General features: G+C 38.0%; 1 protein-coding gene across 1 annotated transcript in view; it reads right to left on the bottom strand.

The window, feature by feature from the left end:
- LOC128357768 (CUB and sushi domain-containing protein 1-like) overlaps nucleotides 1-23,471 on the bottom strand; it is a gene marked incomplete at its 5' end in the record, with an annotated part of 321,638 nt that overhangs the window by 75,334 nt on the left and 222,833 nt on the right. Inside the window, 6 exons of the mRNA XM_053318176.1 lie at nucleotides 133-246; nucleotides 359-475; nucleotides 9,607-9,801; nucleotides 11,203-11,390; nucleotides 15,853-15,991; nucleotides 21,173-21,364. Of these exons, the coding sequence (XP_053174151.1) occupies nucleotides 133-246; nucleotides 359-475; nucleotides 9,607-9,801; nucleotides 11,203-11,390; nucleotides 15,853-15,991; nucleotides 21,173-21,364 (945 nt within the window). The remainder of the gene's footprint in view (nucleotides 1-132; nucleotides 247-358; nucleotides 476-9,606; nucleotides 9,802-11,202; nucleotides 11,391-15,852; nucleotides 15,992-21,172; nucleotides 21,365-23,471) is intronic.

The following is a 23,471-nucleotide window of genomic DNA, read 5'->3' as shown; positions in this document are numbered from 1 at the left end:
TTAAAAGATATAAAATAAAATATATGCAAAGTCAAAGTGAAATGCAAACAATATATTTCTTTACTACAAGCATCACCCACTAGTATTTCCTCTACTGTATTTGTCACCAGTTTCAGCCAATAGTAGATTCACCTGAATGTGATCCAGCTAGGGAGCTGAGCAATCGAGAGTTTTCATTGGCTCCATCAAACAGTTCCACGGAGTCATTCATCGCTGTCTGGAAAACAGCAAACTGACCAAACACCACTGAAAAAAAGACCAGAAGACAGTCAAATTGTCAAAGAAATAAATAAAGGTATGGATTAGATGTTGTATTGGTGCTTCAGTTACAGAAACCTCTATAAACATGTATACTTACCAAATTGTGAGGAAACTGTGATGTAATAAGAGCAAGTTTGCTTGGTAGTGTAGTTAAGAGGATAGTTTGGAGACAAAACGACTCCTTCAGATCCACCATACTGTCCGCCGCAGGGAGCTACAGAAACACAGATACATACTTTTCTCATTCAAAACTTTTTATGCATATTTAAAATAATAACACATGAATTGTAGAGTATGCATTTCAGATTCAATAGCCTGGGTGGGCACTTGGTTTAGTCACGTTGGTTGGTGCATTTTGTGCGCAATCATTCAAGTACCCCTCTCTTCTATATGCATATGCATTTACTGAAGGCTTGTGCAAATTGGCATGATTAAATAAATTAATGTTCACATAATTTGCAAAGGGCCGTGTGTGGAGCAAAGACACTGCCATGACGGGAAACTGAAAGAAAAAACGTTGAAAGTTTGAAACTCTGTGTTTGAAAGCATAGACAAGATTTGAAACTTTGGAACTAAGTTTTGAAGGTGTATATACTGTAGTGTTTTTATAGGCTGAAAAAAATATTTTGTATTTGAATTTTCATTTCAAATCGCTACAGCTTTTCTTTGTTTTTTTCTTTTCCTTCTTCACAACTACAGCACAGTTTTTACAGTGTTTCAAACACACATTTTCAGAGTTTCAAATTTGGCACTGTTCTCCCACAGTATCATTTTGTTATCCAGTTTTGAAACCTTGTAAATGGTGATCAGAAAAGACCTCTGAAAAAAGATTAGAAACTCTGAAAGAAGTTTTGAAAATGATAAAACAGATCTGAAACTCTGAAACTATGTTTTGAAACTCTGTTAAAAAGATTTGAAACTCTGAAAAGTGGAGGTGGGATTTGGTGTCAACCTTTTCAGCCTATCGGTTGCTGAAGTAAGCTTATAGTCCAATGACATGTCGGACCGCACAAGATTGACAGGCTGCTCCACCAACGCTGTGATAAAGCAAGAGTAGGAGAGCATGCCAGTAAAGCGACAGAAGGAGACAAGAACAAACACAAGTCGGATGAGAAGAATAGCATGCTACCATGACTACGGTCAAGTGAGCCGTCGTTCGTCTTTTCGTGGTCAAACCAGCCGCACCAACATTTCAAGTGCGCCCGTATTACAGAATGTATGGCAAATGCATGTAGTCCACTGATATGGAGCGAGCAAACTTCCGGTTTTCAAAATAAAAGGCAGTAAAAACAGACATGCCAATGTGATCCGAAGCTGATTAGGCCACATAGTCTAGAAGCTATTGAACTAAAATGCTAATATTTTCTCATGAAAAGGCCTGATGCTTTCATACTCATTTCTGACAATGGATGACATGACAGAGTAGATATGCTTGATACTGAGTGAGTGAACAGTCAAATACAAAATAACGTTTTCAGAGATTTCAGAGATCAATCCAATATTAATTGAATTCCTTTTAATATCTACTATTTGTTAATTAATAGGCAACTTATATTTTGTATTGTCTCATAATATGACATGGCATAGATCATTTATTTTATACTTTCTAAAAGTAAAGGGACTTTGTGGGCAGGGTTTGCAGGGATGACCATTGCTGATTGGTCAAACAAAGACACTGTGGCTGCTTCAACTTGTGTTCATGGAGTAAGGAAATACTCTAGTATTGATTTAGGACAAGGGGAGGACATTTCTCTTCATTCTTTTAATGGCTTACTTTGTTCTAAAGCAAAAATAAATAACCATCAAACACTCAAGAGATGATTTACTGTGGAGAGTTTCCCTTTCATTTTCCTCTGCATTTCTCCATTTCAATCAATCATAATATCTGGCTCATGCAACAGTAAACAAGAATAACAGGTCAGTTCTGTGTTGTTTTTTCCTCATGTAAAAACTGTCTTTAAAGCGTGCCGTCATTTTTTAATTCCTCATGGATCTTTATAGGGATGGCTCGATCCGATACTCAGGATCAGTATCGGTCCGATATTGGTCAAAATTTCAGGATCGAATATTGAAAAAAAACAACTATAGCCCGTCCAATCCGATACCTAAGCCCAAATGCTCAACTTAACTTTGCGCGACATGCCGTAAACAGAAACGCAGCTGCTACAGCGAGTGACAGTGACAGTGAATTAGCCTAGTGCTCTTATCATGTCAGCTGTGTGGAATTACATGCAAAGAAGAGAAAAGTAGCCTGTGTGGTATGCAGAGGAGGCAAAAGTAGTACAGATACTTGTGTAAAAAAGATGTACTGATTCAACTCTTTACTCCAGTAAAAGTAAGAAAGTTTGATCACTTCGAGTGATCATTCATGCTCGCAGCCTCTCCAGCAGAGCAGCTATAGATCAGACTTAGTTTAACTGAATGACTTAGAAGACGCCAAATGACTTACTTAAACAAATTCCGCAAAATAATACTTTTGTGAGGGTTTTTTGTTTCGTCAAGAGTTCATGTAGACTGTTTCTAAGGTGCAGCTTTCTAAGGTGCAGATGTTAGTCTCATATCACTCAACCAGTACGGTCATTCAATGTACATATCATAGTAAATATGGCTTAAAAAGTCACAGGGTGTCACACAAATTGTAACATTTAGCTTGTGCTGGGTGCAATTGCCTTATGGTGTGGTTCCTTGGTTAATACTGGTGCTAGTTAGCACCAATCACGAAACTGTGCAGGTTATGGAACTCTGAAAACTCAGACAACATTTGGAATCTTCCCTAATGATGATCTGCCAGGTCTGTACTCTCCAGCTTCACTTCATTTATTGATTTCCTGTAACACATAATCAGTCGGATTGATGTCACTTTCATCCAGAAAGAAATGTAACTGTCATAGTCCATGTGGACCCCATTGTAGCTGCTGAAAACCTCCAATAAGGTAACAATTCTCCCAGCAACCTTTCTGGCAACAGTGCCCAGATAGTTTTGCAGCTTCAATCATTTAGAGAAATCATGTGGCAGTGAAGCATTGACATTTTAATATGTCTAATTTTTTCTGCTACTTGGAGTACTGCCCGTTGCACTTAAAACTGGCGAGCAAATTACTTCTCTAATCTGTTATTCTTATATATTTTTCAAAAAACTCTATCTGGCTGCATTTGGCTCAAAAGTTGTTTAGTTTAGTAGAAAATTAATCTTGTCCCCAAATATCACTAGGGCCGCTGTGACTCGAAGGCTTTGTTATATAAAACTATAGTGCTTTTGATCTGCGTGTATATGTGTGCATGTGTACTCTTATTTGTCATAATTAAGCTCAAATGTATTTTCCCACCATTACTTTACAACTCATTAAATGTAATCAATAAAGATTATGTTAAAAAGAAGTAACACCTCCCATTGACCCTACACATATTTACTTTTAACTAACACATCCTGTGATATTATGTAGTAGTGAGAAATAGGCAACAGTAGCACTGGGTAGTTTCAAATCAAACTGAGAAACATTATTTTTAAAACTGAGGTGGCGGTTCTGCGAGCACCCTCTGTATGTGTCTGTGTGTGCACCTATGATGCAGGTTACGTTAGCAGAGGTCAATAAATGAGTGGGTCTGTGAATGTGTGTGTTGTGTGGTGTGTTGAAAACAGTGGTAATAATTGCATCTGTCAACATCACTTCACCAATACACACACAGAGTCATGGTGTAGTCTTATCGCTCCTCTTCTCACCTCTTCTGGTCTCATCTCTGTTTGTCTTGTTTCAGCTGCTAATGTGAAGCTGTGGCTCAGTCCCAGTGTCCACTGACATCACTGCTGATCCCTAACAGACTCTTATTATCATCACTTCTGTGCTCAGTGAAAATGTGAGAGCAGGAGGGTACAAAAGTTCAAAATGTTGTATGAGGAATGGGACAGCGCTTTGTGAATTAGCATATTGCCTGGGCTGTACTGTCGACCTGTCTGTGGCCACTAATATGTGAGGATGTGGTTATATATGCAAACATCCTATTAGCAATGATTTTTAAAGCTGATTAAAGAAGATCAAAACAAGTCATCAAGCCTTCATTGAATAAAGAAATCATTAAGCAGTCATTGCTGTTGACTTTTTCCCCAGTCAATTCAATGTTTCTTTCTTTTTTTAGATGATTCTGGACATCCCCTTGAGGGTAATTCCTTCAAGCAAAGTGTTCAGCCTTGCGGTCTTGTGGAAACTGTGCATAAAGGGCTCAAAAAGTCCACCAGAGAGCCCTCAAGCGCTTTCCGATTTCACACTGGGACAGCCCTGAGCCTTTGCAGACTTATCGCGAACACATGTTAGAGTCTAGTGGACATTAAGACTGGGCCCGTATTCTTGGCTGAGACTTGCTCTGTAAAACAGATTTGCCTTGAATGAAAAACACAGAAAAACTTGGTTTGGTTTCTACTCCTATGCTAGACAGTTGCTGTACTCCCACCCACTCATCTTCCTCCCCACTCCTATCCCTTCCTACTTTCCTCTTGTTTCCTAAAGCATCAGAGTAATCACCCTCTTTCTTTCCTCTCCTCCTGATCCTGCGCACTGATATTGACTGATACTTTTTGGTTTGATTCTTGTTGTGCTGCTACACTCAAACCCTCAGGTCTAGAGGTCTTTTCTTGATCTACCCACAATCCCCCATTGGTACTGCTCTAGGCTCAGGTGTCAGCCTTATCAAAAGCCTTCACACACATGAGCTTTGATCACTCACACCCTCTCTCTCTCTCTCTCTCTCTCTCTCTCTCTCTCTCTCTCACTCTCTCTCACACACACACACAAATAAATGCAAAAAATGCTATGGAAGTCACTCTCTTTCTCTCACACATCCATGTGCTTTGATCATCCACACACATACACAAGAACACACGCGTACACAGCACTTCTGTAGTCCTACCCTTCACTGTGTCTCCTTTTCTTTCTGGCTCACAAAAATACACATACACACGCACGCACGTGCACACACACACACGCACAAACACTCACATAGAGCAGGGCTTTGGGGTGATAGTGAAAGTACAGGAAAATATTTCTAAAGTGTCCTAAACATTTAAAGTTGTGTTGCAACTTCCTGAAACTTTCAGAGAAACTTTAAAAGAATAGTTGTAGTACATGTTATTTACATGACATATACAGTACATAAAGAGGATGGTCAATATGTAAATATAGCCCACTTGAATATATGTCAATTTTTTCAATATGCTCTTTATGGTGCATAAATTAATAGCATTCTGCCACTTATAGCCTGTCAACACACTTGCAATGTGATACCCTATAGCCTTTATCAACAACAACCAAGACACATGTCATCTAAACACCAGCAGCAATGGCAGCAGACAACATCCTAAACCTCAGCTGTACCTGAACGACCATGCATGGTTAATAGCCACGGCCAAAATGTTTAAAACAGCAATAAGAAACTCACATATTCAGTAATATAACAACAACACTATCATTTTCATATAAAAGCCAGTATTCAAACATTACAATGTACATTACCTCTGCACTAATGCCATCAACAGTCATTTCAAACTCAACATTCTACTGTTTCATTTCTAATGAATTCCTTCTTTTTTCCAATCAGTGTTTTTAAGGTTAAATTACTGTCAATAAAAAAGAAGAATTCCTGCATGTTTCAAATTGCATTTGTTGTTTTAAAGATAGGTTAATGGCAATCTGATAAAAAGAGTGGAAATAATTAGCAAACAAAACACTATTTGTATTAAAAGCAAAAGAAAAGGTGAGTATGTTGCTGCACTGATTAAATTAATGCTGTGTGAAATGATTGGAGTTGATAATGGAAAGAAAGTATTTTGAACTTTCCTGAACCACTGCGATTCAAAATGCAAACAGTAAAAATACTCAAAAAAGCATTCTGTGTTGCTTATTTTTCTTGAGTCAAAAGGGCCATTTCTGAAATCGATAGTGACCAAAACAAAATCAACAAACTATGTTTTCATCCCCATGATTAGAAAATAGATGTTTCACAGCAACGTAGTTGAACAAGACTGCAGACAAACACACATGCACACAGAACGTGACCAGCTTTCTAAATCCAGTATATGTGTGCAAAATGGATATTCAAACATATTGTGTATTCTAAGACTGAGCATTCAAGTATGCTTGTACGTAAAAGTGTGATATACTGTATTTGGTGTGCATGTGTGTGTGTGTGTGCATGAATGCTGCCTCTAGGCGGCACTCTGTAATAGCTACGTCGCTTTCTCACTTTCACACACACATACACACACAACCCTATCAACAGTCACGGAGAATTCCTTCTTTCTCGCAACAGCTCTTAGTTACCATGGAAACCAATAAAAGAGCGGATTGAGATGGGAGGTGTGTGTGTGTGTGTGTGTGTGTGTGTGTGTGTGTGTGTGTGCGCGTGTGAGAGAGAGGGAAAGGCAGAGAGAGCCAGAGAGGAATGGTGAGAGAAAAATAGAGAGTAAATCAGACACAGACAGAGGAGGTGGGAGGAAGGTAGAACAGGAGAGAGAGCGAGAGAGGCAGAGGATGAAAAGCAGAAAGAGAGTGAGGAGAGTGAGAAGTAGTTACAGAGAAAAAGAAAGAGAAGACAGAACGTGTTGGGGGGGGCGGGGGGGGGGGCAGAGGGAGTGTAAGTGGAGATGTATTATTTAAAGAGGTCTCCCCCTATCTAATGAGTTTGGTCTAAAAGCCCCAGGAGCTGCCCAAAGATAGAGAGACAGACAGACAGAAAAACTTCCCTAACTATGTGGTGAGAAAATTCAATGTGCAATACAAGCTGGGGGAGGAAAAGCACAGGTTTACTGAGTTGGACTGTCTTAAATTGAATTGTTCTGCTTTAATTATGTAACTTGTTGTGTACTATAGGTGACAGCAATCCCCAAAGATCTATAAAAGTATCTTGATGACAGAAGTGCCTGGACCCAACCCAGACCCAACCCAGTCTCACAGCAAAACGGATCACAGCTACGTTGGTCCACAGTATAAAACTTAGCCATCTCACAATTTGGGCTCATAAATTGTGAGATGGCTACGTTTTTTCTGCCCTATTCTTTTCTATACGGCTACATTCTTCTGTGAAAACAAATAAAATGGCTGCCATTCATTTAATTCTCAGTCTAAAATTGTCTAAAACTGGGTTGCTGCACCAGGAACCCAATTCAAGACTGCAAATAACTCATGAAATGAAGACAGGGCTTAATATGATTTAAATTTAGGTCAATCAAGAACTACTAAAACACCATGTGCAACTCAGCCACTAAAAAAAGGGTATTAAAAAAGGTATTTTTGACAAATTTATAAAAGTTCAGCAAAGTAAGTCAATAAGATATTCTTTCTCTCAAACACATATAGTCACATGATCACATTACACTGTAAATTACAATATGATGAAGTAATTAACGTTCAATGATTCTCTTTGTATTAGAGCTAAAAACACACCTTATGAAGAAATTATGTCACAATCAATTATAGTAAAAGCATGAATCAATTGCCAGATGGAGTTTGAGGCCTTTAAGAGTTCAAGATCATTTTTTATTTGATAGAAGACCATTATGTGGTTCTGCATTAATAGCCTTCAAATGTGTCTAAAATATCAATACTTGGCTTCTGTTCATAAATACATTGTTGGGTCTATCTAAATATTACACTGAATCAATTTCAGCAAGCCCTATTTGTTTAATGAACACACATTCTTTATGTTACCACAGAGATGGTTTATTACCAAACACTAGAAAAGCTTATTTGAACCCAACCATAAATGTAGCAAATATTAAATAACTAAATATGTTTGATTAGTTGAGTTACAGATTTAATTATAGACACAGTAAATGACTTTGTGATTCCTGATCTTGATGAATTACTAGCTGGCTGACTAAAGTAACAACATCTTGTTCATTAATATAACAAGTGAGATTTTCTTACAGATGTAGCTCTCAAAATACATAATGACAGAATAAAGTTGTTGTTTTTTTATAGTGATCCATCCTTCTCTGTCTTCATGTTCAAAACCACAGCTGGACAAAAACGAGCCAGAGATAACTTTCCAGAATGGGGGTTAAGTCATTGAAACACTTTTAAAGTTGATAAGTGGCAGTATTATCTTGAAATGAGCTTGATGAATCTGAACATGAGATAAAATTACTTTTTTTTTTCTTTCTTGGTTATTCGTTGCTGGTCTCAAATAGCTGCTCTGAGTGCAATTATCTCATCTTTATTCTCTCCCACCCCCAACCCCCCTCTTCACTGTCTCTCAGATATTATTAAACACAGTTTTCACAGGAGCCTTTTTCAAAGTGTTAAGAGGTATAAGTAAGTGTCTGTATGTGTGTGTATTGTGTGTTTGTGTGTGTGTGTGTGTGTGTGTGTGTGTGTGTGTGTGTGTGTGTGTGTGTGTGTTTGTGTGCATGTTTTTTTGTGCTGATTTTAAAATTCTTGCCATGTCCTTGTACCTCGCTCTTGAATTTTTACCCACATGTCACTAGGTCAAGTCGCTGTCACTTTAGAGATCACACACACACACACACACACACACACACACACACACACACACACACACACACACACACACACACACAGACACACACATATGCTCTGAATGGCAGTTTGGCAGGTGTCACTTCCTTGGCTCTGTGAGCTGTCAATCAAACAGACAGTTCAACCTTCCAATCCCTGACAGACTCTCAGTTTCCAATATGCACACACACGCACACACACGCACACACACGCACACACGCACACACACGCGCGCACACACACGCGCCCGCACACACACACACACACACATAGAATTTCAGGTAAGTCACACACCATTTAAACAGGCTTCACTAAATCAGTCTCCAGAATTTTAGTAGGTTGGGGAGGGGGAGGGGGGGGGTTAATTGTATGTTTTAATGTTTCCATGTTTATTTTTATTTCTCAAATTGAATGTTTTTATGTTTTTTATTTCCAATTATTACTGTTAAATGTTTGTTTTATGTAAAGTACATTGAGCTGCCATTTTATATATGAAATGCGGTATATAAGAAAAGCTGCCTTGCCTTCAGTAAAACATTTGGTGCATTTCTGGGGATACTTGATGGTAAAAGAGGCACACAAGAAATGAGGTGAGGAAGAGGGGGGTACTGTATACAACAAATGTCCCTTTCTCCAATTAAATGGTATACACCTTAACCAGCTTGTTATCGTGACATCCATAAATGCTCAGTTTTAATGGCAATACTAGGGTATACTACATGTGCATGCAGGTATTTTTTTAGTTTGACATAAGGGCAAATTGCCCAACACAAGCTTTCCATCATCTGTTGCATGTACTGTACTTGTAAGGAAGTGGTTCATAATTTGTCTCTCTTACCTTTACATGATGGTAAAGCCTTGTCCCACACTGGCTTCCCATCGTGTCCCAGGACACAGGTGATGGTATCCCCACCCATTGTTGTGTAGCCATGGTGACAGTTGTAGGAGACCTGAGATCCCAGTTTATAGTCATAACCTATCCGACTAGCGTTCATAATGTTACCAGGGTCGAAACAGGCCTCTCTTGGTTTTTCTGTGGAGAATGGAGACAGTTTGTGTTACTCGACAAAGTCAAGACCTAATCATTTATAATATTACAAAACTAAAACAAAGTGTTTTCATTTTTCATAATTTATTCATGTAGGAAGTTCATTAGATCTCCTTTCAAAACCAGGTGCTGCACCGTAAAATCCCCTCTGCATGGCACATAACTAGGCACTTCAAAATCAGTTTACAAGAGGAGAGGGAAGAGAAGAGAGAAAGAAGACAAGGATAGAGGAGAAAGTAAACATGAGGAGTCAAACATGGTCAAAAACTGAATTGGTTCTTTATGACTTGGTGTTGGGAGAATTTGTTTGCTTTTCTGTGATCACCCTATAAGAATAAAAAATTGGGCATGACAAAGAAAAACCGACAGAGAGAGAGAGAGAGAGAGAGAGAGAGGTGAGGGGCAAGATGGAAGTGAAACAAGGAGATGATTATGGTTGTATTTTAATTAGAGAGATTGCGGATGAAAGGTAGTGAATTAATGACAAAAGTACAGAGGTGTGAGGTAGCGTGATGAGACAGACAACAGAGAGGGAGATAATCTTTTTTTAATTAGAGATAAATGGAGTGAGAGAAACAAAGGGGGAAAAAAAGAGTTTATAAAACTTGACAGAGCAAATCTAGTTCCCAGTCAGTCAAACAACTACTAATCAGTTCCACATTGACTATACAGCTATTAAATCACTGCCAGTCAAGCAAGATCTGTAAAACCAGGATGAGTCACAATCTGTGGAACTAAACAAGTGACATCGAACCGCATGACCTTTCAATTGGAAAAAAAAAAACAACAACCTCATGATGTGAGGCAGCTTAAAATATTATCCGCAGTTCCCAAAAAAACACTCCTGTATTGACATTTGTATCATTACACTTAATAAACACAAAGTTCAGTTACAATGATTGTTTGTAAAGAGTTATCAAGTATGTTTATTAGCTAAAAATGTAATAGAGCATTGATTAGTTTTCCAGTTCAGGATGACAAATAAGCACAATTAATACTCTGGAACAATTGATCGAGTATATTAATGACTCTGGTCTCATTTAGTAATGAAGCCCTGTACTAAAATAAGTGCAGTTCTGCATTGAAATATATTACTATTGTTGCTATTTTACCACTATCAATACTTTCACCAATATTAACACTACAAATACTGCACTACTGCTACTACTACAGCTAATATATATAACATATTACTACAACCAATTATACTACTATTGCTAGTAGTAGTAATAGAACTTGCTTCACTTGTCGCAAGTCAGTCTAGCAGATTAGACTGTTTTAAAGCATTTTTGTCATTACCTAGGAAGAATTACAGTTCATGAACTTTGACCTTGCAGGAAAATGCAGGAGGGCATTATGTTAGGCCAAGGTTCGAAGTTTAATTACCTCTATATTCGATGGCAAACCCAGACATGCCCAGTGAGGCATCAGATCTGAATGCCAGGAATAGGCTGTTACCACTGCTCTCTATCCGCTCTGGAGCCTGGTTGCCTTGGAGACTTGATAGTAATGGCCCATTAGAGTCTTCACCTTCGTAGATGTGCAGGAAGTCGTAACTCGGCTCCATGTTAAAACTGGGATACAAAAACAAACAAAAAACAGAATAAGTTAGGTTAAAGGATGTAGTAAGATTTATTGTGCACTGTGTTTGTATCTGAGTGTGTTTTTATTGTTCTAACTCTCTCAACAACTGATCCAGTGATGTGTGTTAAATTCAAACAACTGCTTCATTTAATGACTGCCTGAGTCAGGCTTCTGTTCTTTTAATCATACGCTAATCTTCTTACCTTCATTTTGAGTTATTTGACATGTTTTATGGATGTGTTTACTGCATTAAAAATGAAAGCTCTGAAAGTTTGTTTTTGTATTCTTCTTCTTGAATTTAAGACAGTTATATATAGACACACTTTTTTATTAATATTGCATAAATATAAGAATGGGGGAGCGGCAGCAAAAGCAGTCATGCCGTGGCATTTTGATATTAAGTTAATCGTCGTTTTCTCATCCTGAACACGGCACGTTATGTTATACTCAAATATCTGTGTGAGCACATTTTTATTTGATAAATCAAGCAGAACACATTTCTGATTTTACAATCCCACACCCTATGCCAGTAGCCCTTAATGCATGTTTTGCTGCTCTTCACTTTGGCAGCTTCTCCTCATTTCTCTATACATACGTGAAGACATCTAGTCCTCGTGAGGGTAAAATTTTGAGAACCAACACACACACACACACACACACACACACACACACCTGTCTCATTGTTTGCTCTGACAGTTGTTATGTTAGCCTCGTCTCCTACCTGTCACACAATTTAAATTCACTCACACACACACACACACACACACACACACACATATAGACACTTATCGCTATGGTTGCTCTCAGAGTAGGTGTGTATATTAGCTCTGACTTCCAGCTGTCTAGTTAAACCATCCTGCTCAGTGTTTAGTTTGTGTGTGTGTAAAGGAGGAATTGAGAGCTTAAGAGAAAGCAGTATTAATGACAGCATCATAATGGTATCAGCTCCAGGGGCACTGCAAAGCAATGTTTTGAAAGAGGTTCTTTATTTTGTGTTCTAACACAAAGATACACAGAAGGACACGCATACATACCACAAGCATAGGCATGAGGACATACACAGTTCTGCAAAACTAAAAATGATGTATGTTTACACCGAAAAACCCCAAACAAGATCATATGTAATGTTTCAATTCAAATACTATGTTATTTAAATCCACAAATGACAAATAAGTATGGCATAAGTACAAGATAGGTCCCATACTTGTTCTAACCTTTCATTTTACTTTAAGAGACAACAAGATAATCATGAATTTCTGGGATTGGGTAAAAGATGCATTTGTGACATTTGGCTGACATCAATATCTCTTATTGGAACAGATGAAAGAAAATACCTTATGTAATCATTAAAACAGTTGAAATAAGTGCCAATAATGCTGGAGTTAGGGTTCTGTGTTTATATCTGGTGCAGAATGGACTTAACTCCATGTAAGCCCCTTTTGCACTGACAAAGTATTAAAGTGATGCGTGTGAATACCTTCTGCATTAATGGTACATTCTGGTAGTATTGAATGCTAAAGCTACTAAGTGTCATAAAAAGAACATAAAGATCTTTTTGAGCAAAAATGGGGCAGAACCATAACCTTTCATAACTCAAAGAATAGTCTGTTAAGAGTCAAGACTTGAATGCAAATTAAATCAAACTAACTTTAGAAGTTCCAAGTGAACTTGTTCAGTGATTAAATAAACATCTTAAAATATACAGCACACAAGCCATGAAGCAGCCAGTACTCTAATTTTGAGAAAACATCCATATAAATGCATTCCCTTTAAGGAGTTAGATTAGTACATGTACTGTAAAACACTGTAGAACATATCACTTAGGACTATTTTACAAAGAATATACATCATCATCTGGCTGATACACTTAAGCACTGATATTAAATAAAGGGTCAGTTAGATGACGGCAATCAAATGACTATTACATGATAAGAAGTGCTGACTTCATTGGAGAAAGAAGAATTATGCTGTGATTTGATTCAAGACTGATCAAAAGATTGAATCATTAGTTATTGGGTCAAAAGAGGTCTTCTCAGCTGAATTTATAAAGCACAAGTACAGCACTAGCTTAAAATCAAATAAATGATGATGAAGACATGACACAAATCAATAAATATCAATACAACTTAATTCAACGTGAGATAAACAAAACAAAACAAAACAAACATGCCTGATGTTACAACAGAAGGGAATATTCTTTCCAGCTGAAAAACATAAAGCCAAATTTGGGTCATTTTTTTTCCTTTGGCAATCTGGAGAAAGTCCACTTTGCTTTTATCTCCTTTGCTACATGTGAAACTGCAATCTTCACTTTTGCTTTAGTCATAAGCCCCTAACCACTGTGACTGTGACATGTAAAATATTCACCACTAAGGCACAGTCAGGACTTGAAATGCACATAAACACTGTCCTATTACCAAAAAAACAACACATGGAAATTGTCAGAGATACTTTCCATTTACACATGAATCTCACTTCCAATGCAAAAAGATTGAATGGTGTATGAGTATTTTTCTCTGTGTGTGAAAGTGACCAATATTTCTTTAACAACCAAAACGTTACTACACAGATTGATCCATGGTATGTCTTTAAGATTCTATCGGAAGTTCCCAATGATAAACAAACTACTGTAGAATTGTCTGATTGAAATATTTAGGCTGTTAAGTGCAGCTAAAGGCTGTGACACTCAAAAAATATTTTATCTCGCCTGCAGCTTTTCAATATAAGATCATCTCAACTAATCATTAAACTACTTTAATAGTCATGTTAGGTGTACATTTTTCCTTAGTTTTTAAAGCTGATTTAATGTTTATTGCAGCTTTTTGGCCTCCAAGGTTTTATATGTTACCCAAATGATCCTTAACTGTGTGTTAATTAAGATCAGACTAAACAGGTCCGAGCCACTCAGCAACAGATATGTTTGACCCTGGGTGGGCTACAGTGAGCAATACAAAGTCTACAGTGAAGAATAAACTTAAGTTAAACTTGCTTAGGGGACCCAATACAATTCCCTACATTTTTAAGTTTGTAAATGTTGTTTGTTTTCTCGTGGCTTTGGGTCTACTATAGTAAAAACTGGTGAATAAAATGCACGTTTAATGTGATTTTGTTACATTTAAAAGTTGGGAAACTCAGCCTAACCCAAACCCTAACCCAAACCTGGTCTGAGTTAATATACCGGTCCAGTTCAGTTAAGCAAATCATTACCGGACCATTAACCATTAACCCGACACACTGTTTCAGGTGTAATGTGTGTGTTCTGATTAAGTTTCAAATAAATGTAGACTGAAAATGTTTTGGAGTATAAACATACAGTATGTGTTCATAAATGAATAGCTACTGGTGCATTCAAACAAACCAGTCTTTAATAGAAAAGCGTTTTTCCCAGTGTAACACCCCCCAAAATAGACTGCGTCTTATACACCGGTGAGTCTTATACACCAGTTTTTATGGTAATTAGAGATGGATGTCATCAGTGAGGCCAATGCTCTGCCCTGACTTTTAGTGAGGTCTTGTAGCAGCTCGCTTATCTGACTTGTTGTGGTGGGATGTCACTCATGATCTGTTATTACTGTAATACTCTTGACAACGACAATTTAAATACTGTGCTATTGACTGACACAAGGCATGCATCAGTAACTTAGTTTTTTCTCAGAGAAAAAGTCAAATCAATCGACATAAATCAAATTCTGACATAATTTAACTGATTCATAGAACGTGAAACTTCCACCATGGTATCGATATGACAGTAACACATGTTGTATCTTGACTACATTTCTTTCAAACTAACATTCCGTTAGAATAAGAGGTTACTTTGATTTCTGTTAAGACACCTCTTGTTGTTGTCCTCATGTCGCAGCAAAGTCCCCCACCCTCCATCGATGACCCAACTCCGTTTGGAAACTCTATACTATGAAATCATCCCTGAAAATATGTGCTTATTTTGATCATTTTAGTGCAGTGTGAGCACAGGGCTTTGAGCATAACGACCAGGTTACATTGCTGTTTTTATTTGATTCAGTATGTTCCCTGCTTCTCCCTGCCCCTCCTCTGCTATGTGCAGTGTGCTGCTGTGTGCTGCTCCTCTACTGTGAGTATGTGTGTTTGACCGACACACACACATGCAGAGCAGAGAGTGAGTGTTTTTATTTGTGCTTTAGAATGCAACTGCTGTGAAACAATCAGAAAATAAAGCTTCATTACTCTGATTCACGGCTTATTTGTCACCAGCACCGCTCACTCTCTTCATTCACTCTCTAGCTCACTCGATCACTGCTCTCTCTCTCTGTCTTGCTTGTTGGGCCAGGTAGGACTTTGAAAATGACAATTCCTTATACAGTTCCACTTGAATAAGACTTGAAAAACATTTTATGTTACAAATTCATTACATTGTATACAAGTGGTCATGTACACATACTATAGAAAGACACATTTTAAATTTAAGTGGCTTACCTTTTGAAAATGAGGGCAATGACAAAGTCAGGGTTGACCCTGACTCTCCAATCGCACTCTTTCCCTGGGGGATAAGGCTGGGGATAGTTGGGAGACAGAATCACTCCAGAGGGGCCGCTAACATTGCCCCCACAGGTTGCTGGAGAAAAACAGAGAGAGGGAGAAAGATGGGAAGAGAGATAGACAAAGATGATTACACAGCATTGGGCTTGGGGTAATTTGGAAGGAGAATCACCCCTGATTGACCACTCATACAATATAACCCCCACAGGAAGGTGTAATAGAACAGTTGGTTAGTGATGGGAGGTATGGCAGGGGTCGGTTAGGAGTCAGAATTAGCCCTGATGGACCACTGTTATAACCTCCATAGATAGCTTGACAGGGTGAAAGAGTAAAATAGAGATAGAGAGACTATGAGATTTAGTTACAGAGTGTAGGGCTGGGGGTAGTTAGCAGAAAGAATCAACCCTATTGGTCCTGTGATCCCACAACAAGCCAGAGAGCAGGGAAGAGATATTGATGAGAGAGAAAGATAGGTGCTTTCAAGCAGCAATTAAGTGATGTGAAGGAAGAATTTGAAACATGAAGAGGTGTCTTGGGGGCGGCAGGTGGGTGTGAGCAGATTAACAACAGTGAAATAGAGGTAAACACAGGCATTAACAGTTACAGATCACTCATACACAGACATGTACTTACTCAATAGCCTATTGTGTTTAATGTTGGGTTAATCTTAAGAGGTTTGAAACACACTCAACACCTGAGGTAAAGAGTGCAGAAGAGGGAAGCTCATGGGGTTTAGGCTAAGAGAAAAAAGAGGTAGATTTAAGCTCTGTATTTTATCTAGAGTCATGCAAAAGATGAGGTCACTAGAAAAGAGTCAGAGGCAAGATCAGGAGCAAAGCAAAAGGTGTTTTACAGGCATGGTTACAATGCAAATTACTCGTCTCTGTGACCATGCTGGAGGACTTCCTAATAATGCAGACTGATAAACAGTAGGTTAGCGGCAAAAGAAAGAGAGGTGGTTTTGCAGTTGCCAGTGGTGTATGTCTCTGTAGTACTTTGCAGCAAGTTGAGGGTTGGAAACCATGCCACTTACTGCAGGAGTTTTTATCAGTGTACTCACATTGTTTCCATCTCAGCTACAGTACAGCTGTGTAATGGTCCTTGCATGGTTAAAAATCCAACAGTTCTGGCACCTTCATTCTCTTTGTGATTTTCCTCCCCTTCTCCACTCAACCCTGACTAACTTGACATGATATTTCATATGTAAGACAAAACTGATCTGGACACTTGAGTTAATGAGAAAAAAAAGAATTTCATGCAGTTCAGCAGAAGCCTACTACCGATATCAGGAAGTATGGTAAGAGAGAAATCGGGGCAAGTGTAGCTCAGTCAATGTGTAAAACAATCTTTTTTATTATCTGGTAAACTTCGTTAAAACCTAAGTGTAATATTCCATTGTTATAAAGTTTAAATTTTTGTGCATTGTTTTATATTAGTTATGAGTTGTTGAGAGTTTTTAAAGTTCCGGTTCACCCTCTTGTAGCATGGGGGGGGGGGGCTTAATTAGTGAAACACACAAAGGATGCATGAGTGATGTCGGTCCAAACACCCGGCAAAACTACTACTGTTATTGTGCTGGTAAGACGTGTGTTGTGATGCTCTCTGTTTATCTGTTAGGCTACTGTAGCACTTTAAGAGTCAGTTGTTCTGGCTGAAACTGCATGTAACATAACAGTAGACATTTATTAACCTACTAATGAGTTTTGCCCTTTGTATTTTGCCGCCAAAACCGGATGTAATTCTAGTTAAATCTAATGATGGTTCTCTTCATTTGCATATTGTGTGACTCGCTGCAGGAGGCAGAGACAGACCCTGCTACAGCGTGTGTGTGTGTGTGTGTGTGTATGCTGACTGTGCCCTGTGTTGCTCGTATAGGTGGATTTTGACGTTAAAGGGTTTTATGTACTTTTATTCAGGGGTTCAATTAAATGAGTAGTTTAATGACAGGAAATAAGCACATTGTTTTCGGTCTATCTTCCTTTTTATTTTTCTTGTGAAGGGATGCTTATGTTTGTAAATTAAATTGATTCATTTATTTATATAATTAATTATTTTGTTTTTCCTGTAATTATTAATTTCAAGTTAATTGTAGAGGCATACATTTTGTTGTGTGTGCATTTTATTTTATTTACATTAGTATTTTGTTCATTTCTGCTAAATTGTTTTAATACACACAACAACAACGACGAAAAAACTACTCCAGCTATTGTGCTGGAGACGGAGGCATACCCTGCTGCAGCGTTGGTGTGTGTATGCTGACTGGGTCCTGTGCTGCTCGTATATAGAATAAACACCCAGATCCTGATTGCTGGTGTGGTTGGTGTTAATCAGCCTGTGAGCAACCATCTAACAAGCTGCTACACAAATGCCACTAGTTTGTTTTGAGCTAACATATTGATATCTGTAGGTTGCCAGGTGAGGACGCTGAAAGATTTTTCCTGGAATACATAGCATATTTTTTTGCACCAACTCTGCTATCCCTGCATTTTCTGACTCAAAGAAGACTGCAGGGCTGTAAATCACTCGCTTCCTTCAGTGATTAAGTCAAGTGTGTCAGAGGAAGTTGAGAGGGGAAATAAAGGAAGGAAGGCACACATGAATGTGGGAGAGAGGAAAACAAACTGCAGAAGAATAGTGTGTGAATGAGGTGTGGAGTGGGATGTGGAAGCTTACAGGGCTAGAAGCAGCAGGTGGGCCTGGTGGTGTTAATAATAGGAAAAGGAGCAAATGAGATTTGTTTTTTCAACAGTTTATTGTACACGAATATCCGTCAATGCTGTCTGAATCATCCACAAATCTAATATGACTTTCCTTTTTTTCCCCCATGCTTCTTTTCCTTAACCTCTATCTCAATCAAACCTCATCCTTGTCGGTCAAGACCAGCTAGGTGATACTCCATGTTGATTTTTTCTGTAACCCACAGCAACAGTGTTTGTAGCTTATCTTTCAGATTTCATGGGGGACCTGTTCAACTTACTTCATGTACTATTCACCTACTTAATATTAAAGAGAATGCCTCCAACTGGGTGTGAGATATATTATTATTCTTGTTAACGTCATTATTAGTATTTAGTATTGTGAGCTGTTTACATTGTACCTACATACACAAGCAATATACATAAAAGTGAATTTTACATTGCTGCTGGCTTCTCGTGGAGGAGTTTGTTTTGAGAATGGAACAACTTCTGAAGTTTTTTGCTAGGATTTATTAACCTTCAGAGGTGATCACAAGATACTCCGTCATCCAATAATGACATTGACCACAAGACAAGTCGCACCAGAATATGATTTGACTCTGGTGACAATGATTGATCGATCATGATGTTATGCGTTCACAATGCAGTAATTAATCATAGCAGTGTATTGGCAACATTGAGAAAAAAACAAAAACATTTTGACTTTTTAAAAATTGGGAAGAATACACGCTAACAGTTAGTCAGTTAGGAGGGGTTGTGGAATGAACAAGTAACCACAAAAATAGAGGAGAGCAGACAGTGCTGCTGAACAGACAGTTTATATCAGGTTGATAATGACCTGCTGGACCCTTTTTACCCAATACAGTCCACACTGAGCTGCAATTAGATTAAGGTCCATGTAAAGGAAATAGAGATTTATTTTTAAACGTTAGCGCTAGTTAAATCATTAAATAGTTTTTCACCATTTCTGTGTTCAGGATTTTCTGGTTGGGCCTGCAATGACTATAAACACTAAAACACATATACTCATAGTTAATATTTTTTACACGGGGTAATTTTGCAAACTTTTGTCAGAGACAACTGGGATTTACTTTGGATTTTTTTACTGTTACTGGTGAATGGGCCATTTTCAGTCAATGTTAGAACTCAAGGAGTTATTTTAAACCCAGCTGAAACATCCTTAGACCATTGAAGCAGCCAGCGGCTTCGGCTTGGAGGATGGGTAGAGTCAACAGGCGCAGGCTATGCGGCTGGGAGGACCCAAACCAGAACGACAGCATTTGCCGTGCAGCACTTCACCAAAAAGCACAGCCTGGGTGATGGCCACAATGAAGCTGCCAATGACTTTCCAGCAGGGAAGTGAGTAACATTAAGAGAACCGAATTCCATTAAAAAAAACAACAATTTGACATAACAATGATTGGTCAAGGATCGCTTTACTAGTCATTTAACTTACTTTTTTTTGCAGAATTAAAAAACAGTGGCTCCTAATGTTACTTTATTTTTAAAATATCTCTCATATTGCTTGACCTACACCTACAAACAAGGACTATTTCAGATTGTGTATTTTTACACAGGAGTTTAGTGTGAGCGTTGTTAATTTAGAAGCTGTTTAGTTGAGCCATGCTTTCATTGTCTTCAGCTGACATGCCCCCAGCATTTCAGAGCAAGTACTGCATATTTTTCCATGATTTTGAAACCTAATTTTTTTTATACCTAACAAAAACATTCAAATTTGGGTGGGTGATTAATTACTCATGTGTCTATGGTGTGACAAACTTAGAACATGTATTTATTATTGCTTTACATGGACTTTAAAGTCTGAGCTGGACTTAGCTGACTAACTCTCTGATGAGTTATTTTAAGTCAGAGCACAGAGCCACAGTTCTGCCTCTCTCTGCTTCTCAAAAACATCCTTTGAAACCAGACAGTGAATACAAGGGCTAACTGTAAAGATCTGACCACATCAGCTGAAAATACATCATAGTTATATAGCAATCATATTCATACAGGAGTTTAATAGCCCATGTTGTCAAAAGCATTGTTATCTCAGAACACCTTGCAATATCATGATTTCATTTTAAGAACATATCTTTCAACTCTTAGCCTGCAGTATGAAAGACCATATGACGCACCAGCAGGATTAGAGATCACTTCATCAGCAGGCTTCAGATGATTTGCCCCCAGAGAAGTATGTTAGATGAGGTAGAACAACACAGGGGCACCCAAGGGATCTGAACTGTCATGTTTGTTGTTTACTCTCTACATTTGAGACTTAAAACATTATGCAACTGTGAATCATTCCATCTCCAGAGGTTTTGTCCATTCTGGGATGTATTCCTTAGAAGAAGTGGAGAAAGTGTTGGTGTCTGATGGACAGCATTTGAAAATCTTTATTTTGTGTTTTTTTATATTTTCTCCACATTTTTGGTATGCAATATAACCTCTATTGGTCTAACTTATTAATGCGTATTTGTAGGCCACTACATTGTATTCTACCTCCTATTTTCATTTAATCTCAGTTTGGCAGTCAGTGCATACAGAAAATCATGTAAACCTACCTATACATGTTGGAGGGTCAGGTTGCCAGTAGAACCTGTTATCCATCCGTACACATGTGATGGTGTCCTGGCCCTGGAGTTGGTAGCCAGGATCACACTGGAATGTCATACTGTCACCAGGCTCCTTACTGTCTCCATATCGAGAACCATTCACAGGGATGCCTGGGTCATTACAGGTTGTTGCTGTAGTGGCTAAAGGGTGGAAAAACACAAACAGAGACAGATATTGAAATGCATTTGTAAATATAAATGATTTTGAAATGAAATTGGTGCAATATGTGTAGAATAAATAAACTGACCAAATTTAAATATTATTTTGTTGAATTATCTATGTCACTGACTGTAACCTTTGTCCTTTTTGTTGTAAATTAAAGCATACTGTCACCTCTAACAATTATTCAAGCTATTACTTTTACTTTCCGATCTATTTGCTTTTAAACCATACAAATATACAACCGTGGGTCACCAGAAGTGATGGCTTCATTTTAAGGGGTCACAAGATCAAATCTTGGCCAAAATAATAGATAACATTAGAGAATGTTTGCATGGAAGCCATCTTATAAATGACAACCCACACTGAACATGTAAATTATAATTTGCATAAATATTCCAATGGCTGTTGTATGTCCAAGCATAGTGTTATAACATCATGTTTATTATATATTCCCAGTACAAACAGTGTTCATTCTATCAAGGGGACAGAGAGAAACGAGAAAGGACAATAAGAGAGAAAAAAATATAAATTAATTAAACTTGTAGTTGCATCACCCCTAAAAATCCCTCTCTCAATAAATCTACAAAGCTTGCTTTAAATAAATGAGTGTAGTGGTAAATATTACCTTTGCTTTAGTAAATCAGCACAGAGGTAAATATAGGGTGTCATTAACATAGTAATGGAATAAGAGTGTTTTGATTAGCATGTTAGTGAGTGCAAATATTCATTGTTTTATATATGAGGAGAATGGGGGAAAAAACGCAAATGAATGAGTGTGAGGGAGAGATAGAAAGAGAGGCCTTGATGTAAATATTTATGACAAGAAAAATACATCTCTTAATGTTCCAACAACTGTGTGCGCTGGAGCATGTGTATGTGTGCACACAGAGCAAGTGGGGATGCAGGGTTTGTGAAGGAATTGGGTAGGTAATTAAATGGCCATGTGCATGAACCAACACAGGATGTGTGTGTGTGTGTGTGTGTGTGTGTGTGTGTGTGTGTGTGTGTGTGTGTGTGTGTCTGTAAGTTAGCTGATGTGAAAAAGCTGTAAGGGTAAGATGGTCTCCCGCTTCCAACATTTTCTTACTCAGTGTGCCCCTGATTGATTTTGCTGCAACAGTGGATTGCAGTGACTTTGGTCAATGATTCTAATAGGATGGTGCAGACATTTATGGGTCCAGTGGCTCAAACAGCAATGGCCATCCCTGCATCTAAAGGGCACAGTTATCTTGCATGTTGCCCTTTTTTAAGAAATAACTCTTCTCTAAAATGTTCTTACAAAGTAGAAATGTACTGATTTAATAGTTATCAATTAAAATAAATAAAAAATACTTTGTAATTAGACTAAATAATTAATTTCTCATTAAGTAAATAGGAAGGTGTGACAAAGTGGGTGAGAGCACACCATTTGTCCCCATTGACCACATTTGTACCACAACTTATTCATTTAATTATACTTTTTGTTTGTTGGTTTGGACCATAAATTAGTCAGTAATCAAACTTTGCAGATACTTACTATCCCGGGTTTGTTTGTGTTTTGCAGTATATTTGGTTGTAAGTTACATCTCAGCAAACTTTTGGTAAAAATAAAACACACACACTCATGTTAAGTTTAGTTATAGTTGTGTGTGTCCAACCTTTTGACTGATACTTTTGATTTTTAAATATTTAAAAATATTAGGTATAATTTGGCACAAATAAATGATTTGATGGTCACACAGATAAAATCAATTAACAAACCCTTCAACATGCTAAGAACAACATTTCCCAATTTTTGAGACTGCTACTAATCCGTTTTACTGATTTACTGTCTCTCAAAGAAGGATTTTATGATGCTGCTAAATAGCTAACTTGCATGATAATAAGCAGCGCTCATGGTTTCATTAGTGAATCTCCTGATTTCCTAAACACTGGGTTACAAGCAAAACTGAGCCGTAGGTCTCTGGTGGTGGTGGCCCTATTCAGTACTTAGTGAGTTTGGGTCCCAGGGTGAAATAATAAATCCCTCATTCAATTCTTTGGCTGAAGGTTTTTCAGAAATCCTGTTAAATGCAGTATTAATACGAAATTAATTCCCTCATAGCC

The sequence above is a fragment of the Scomber japonicus genome, chromosome 1 (assembly GCF_027409825.1).
Source record: "Scomber japonicus isolate fScoJap1 chromosome 1, fScoJap1.pri, whole genome shotgun sequence".
Lineage (NCBI taxonomy): Eukaryota > Metazoa > Chordata > Actinopteri > Scombriformes > Scombridae > Scomber > Scomber japonicus.
The sequence above is the reverse complement of the archived record's forward strand: the minus strand, read 5'-3'. Positions and strand labels throughout refer to the sequence as shown.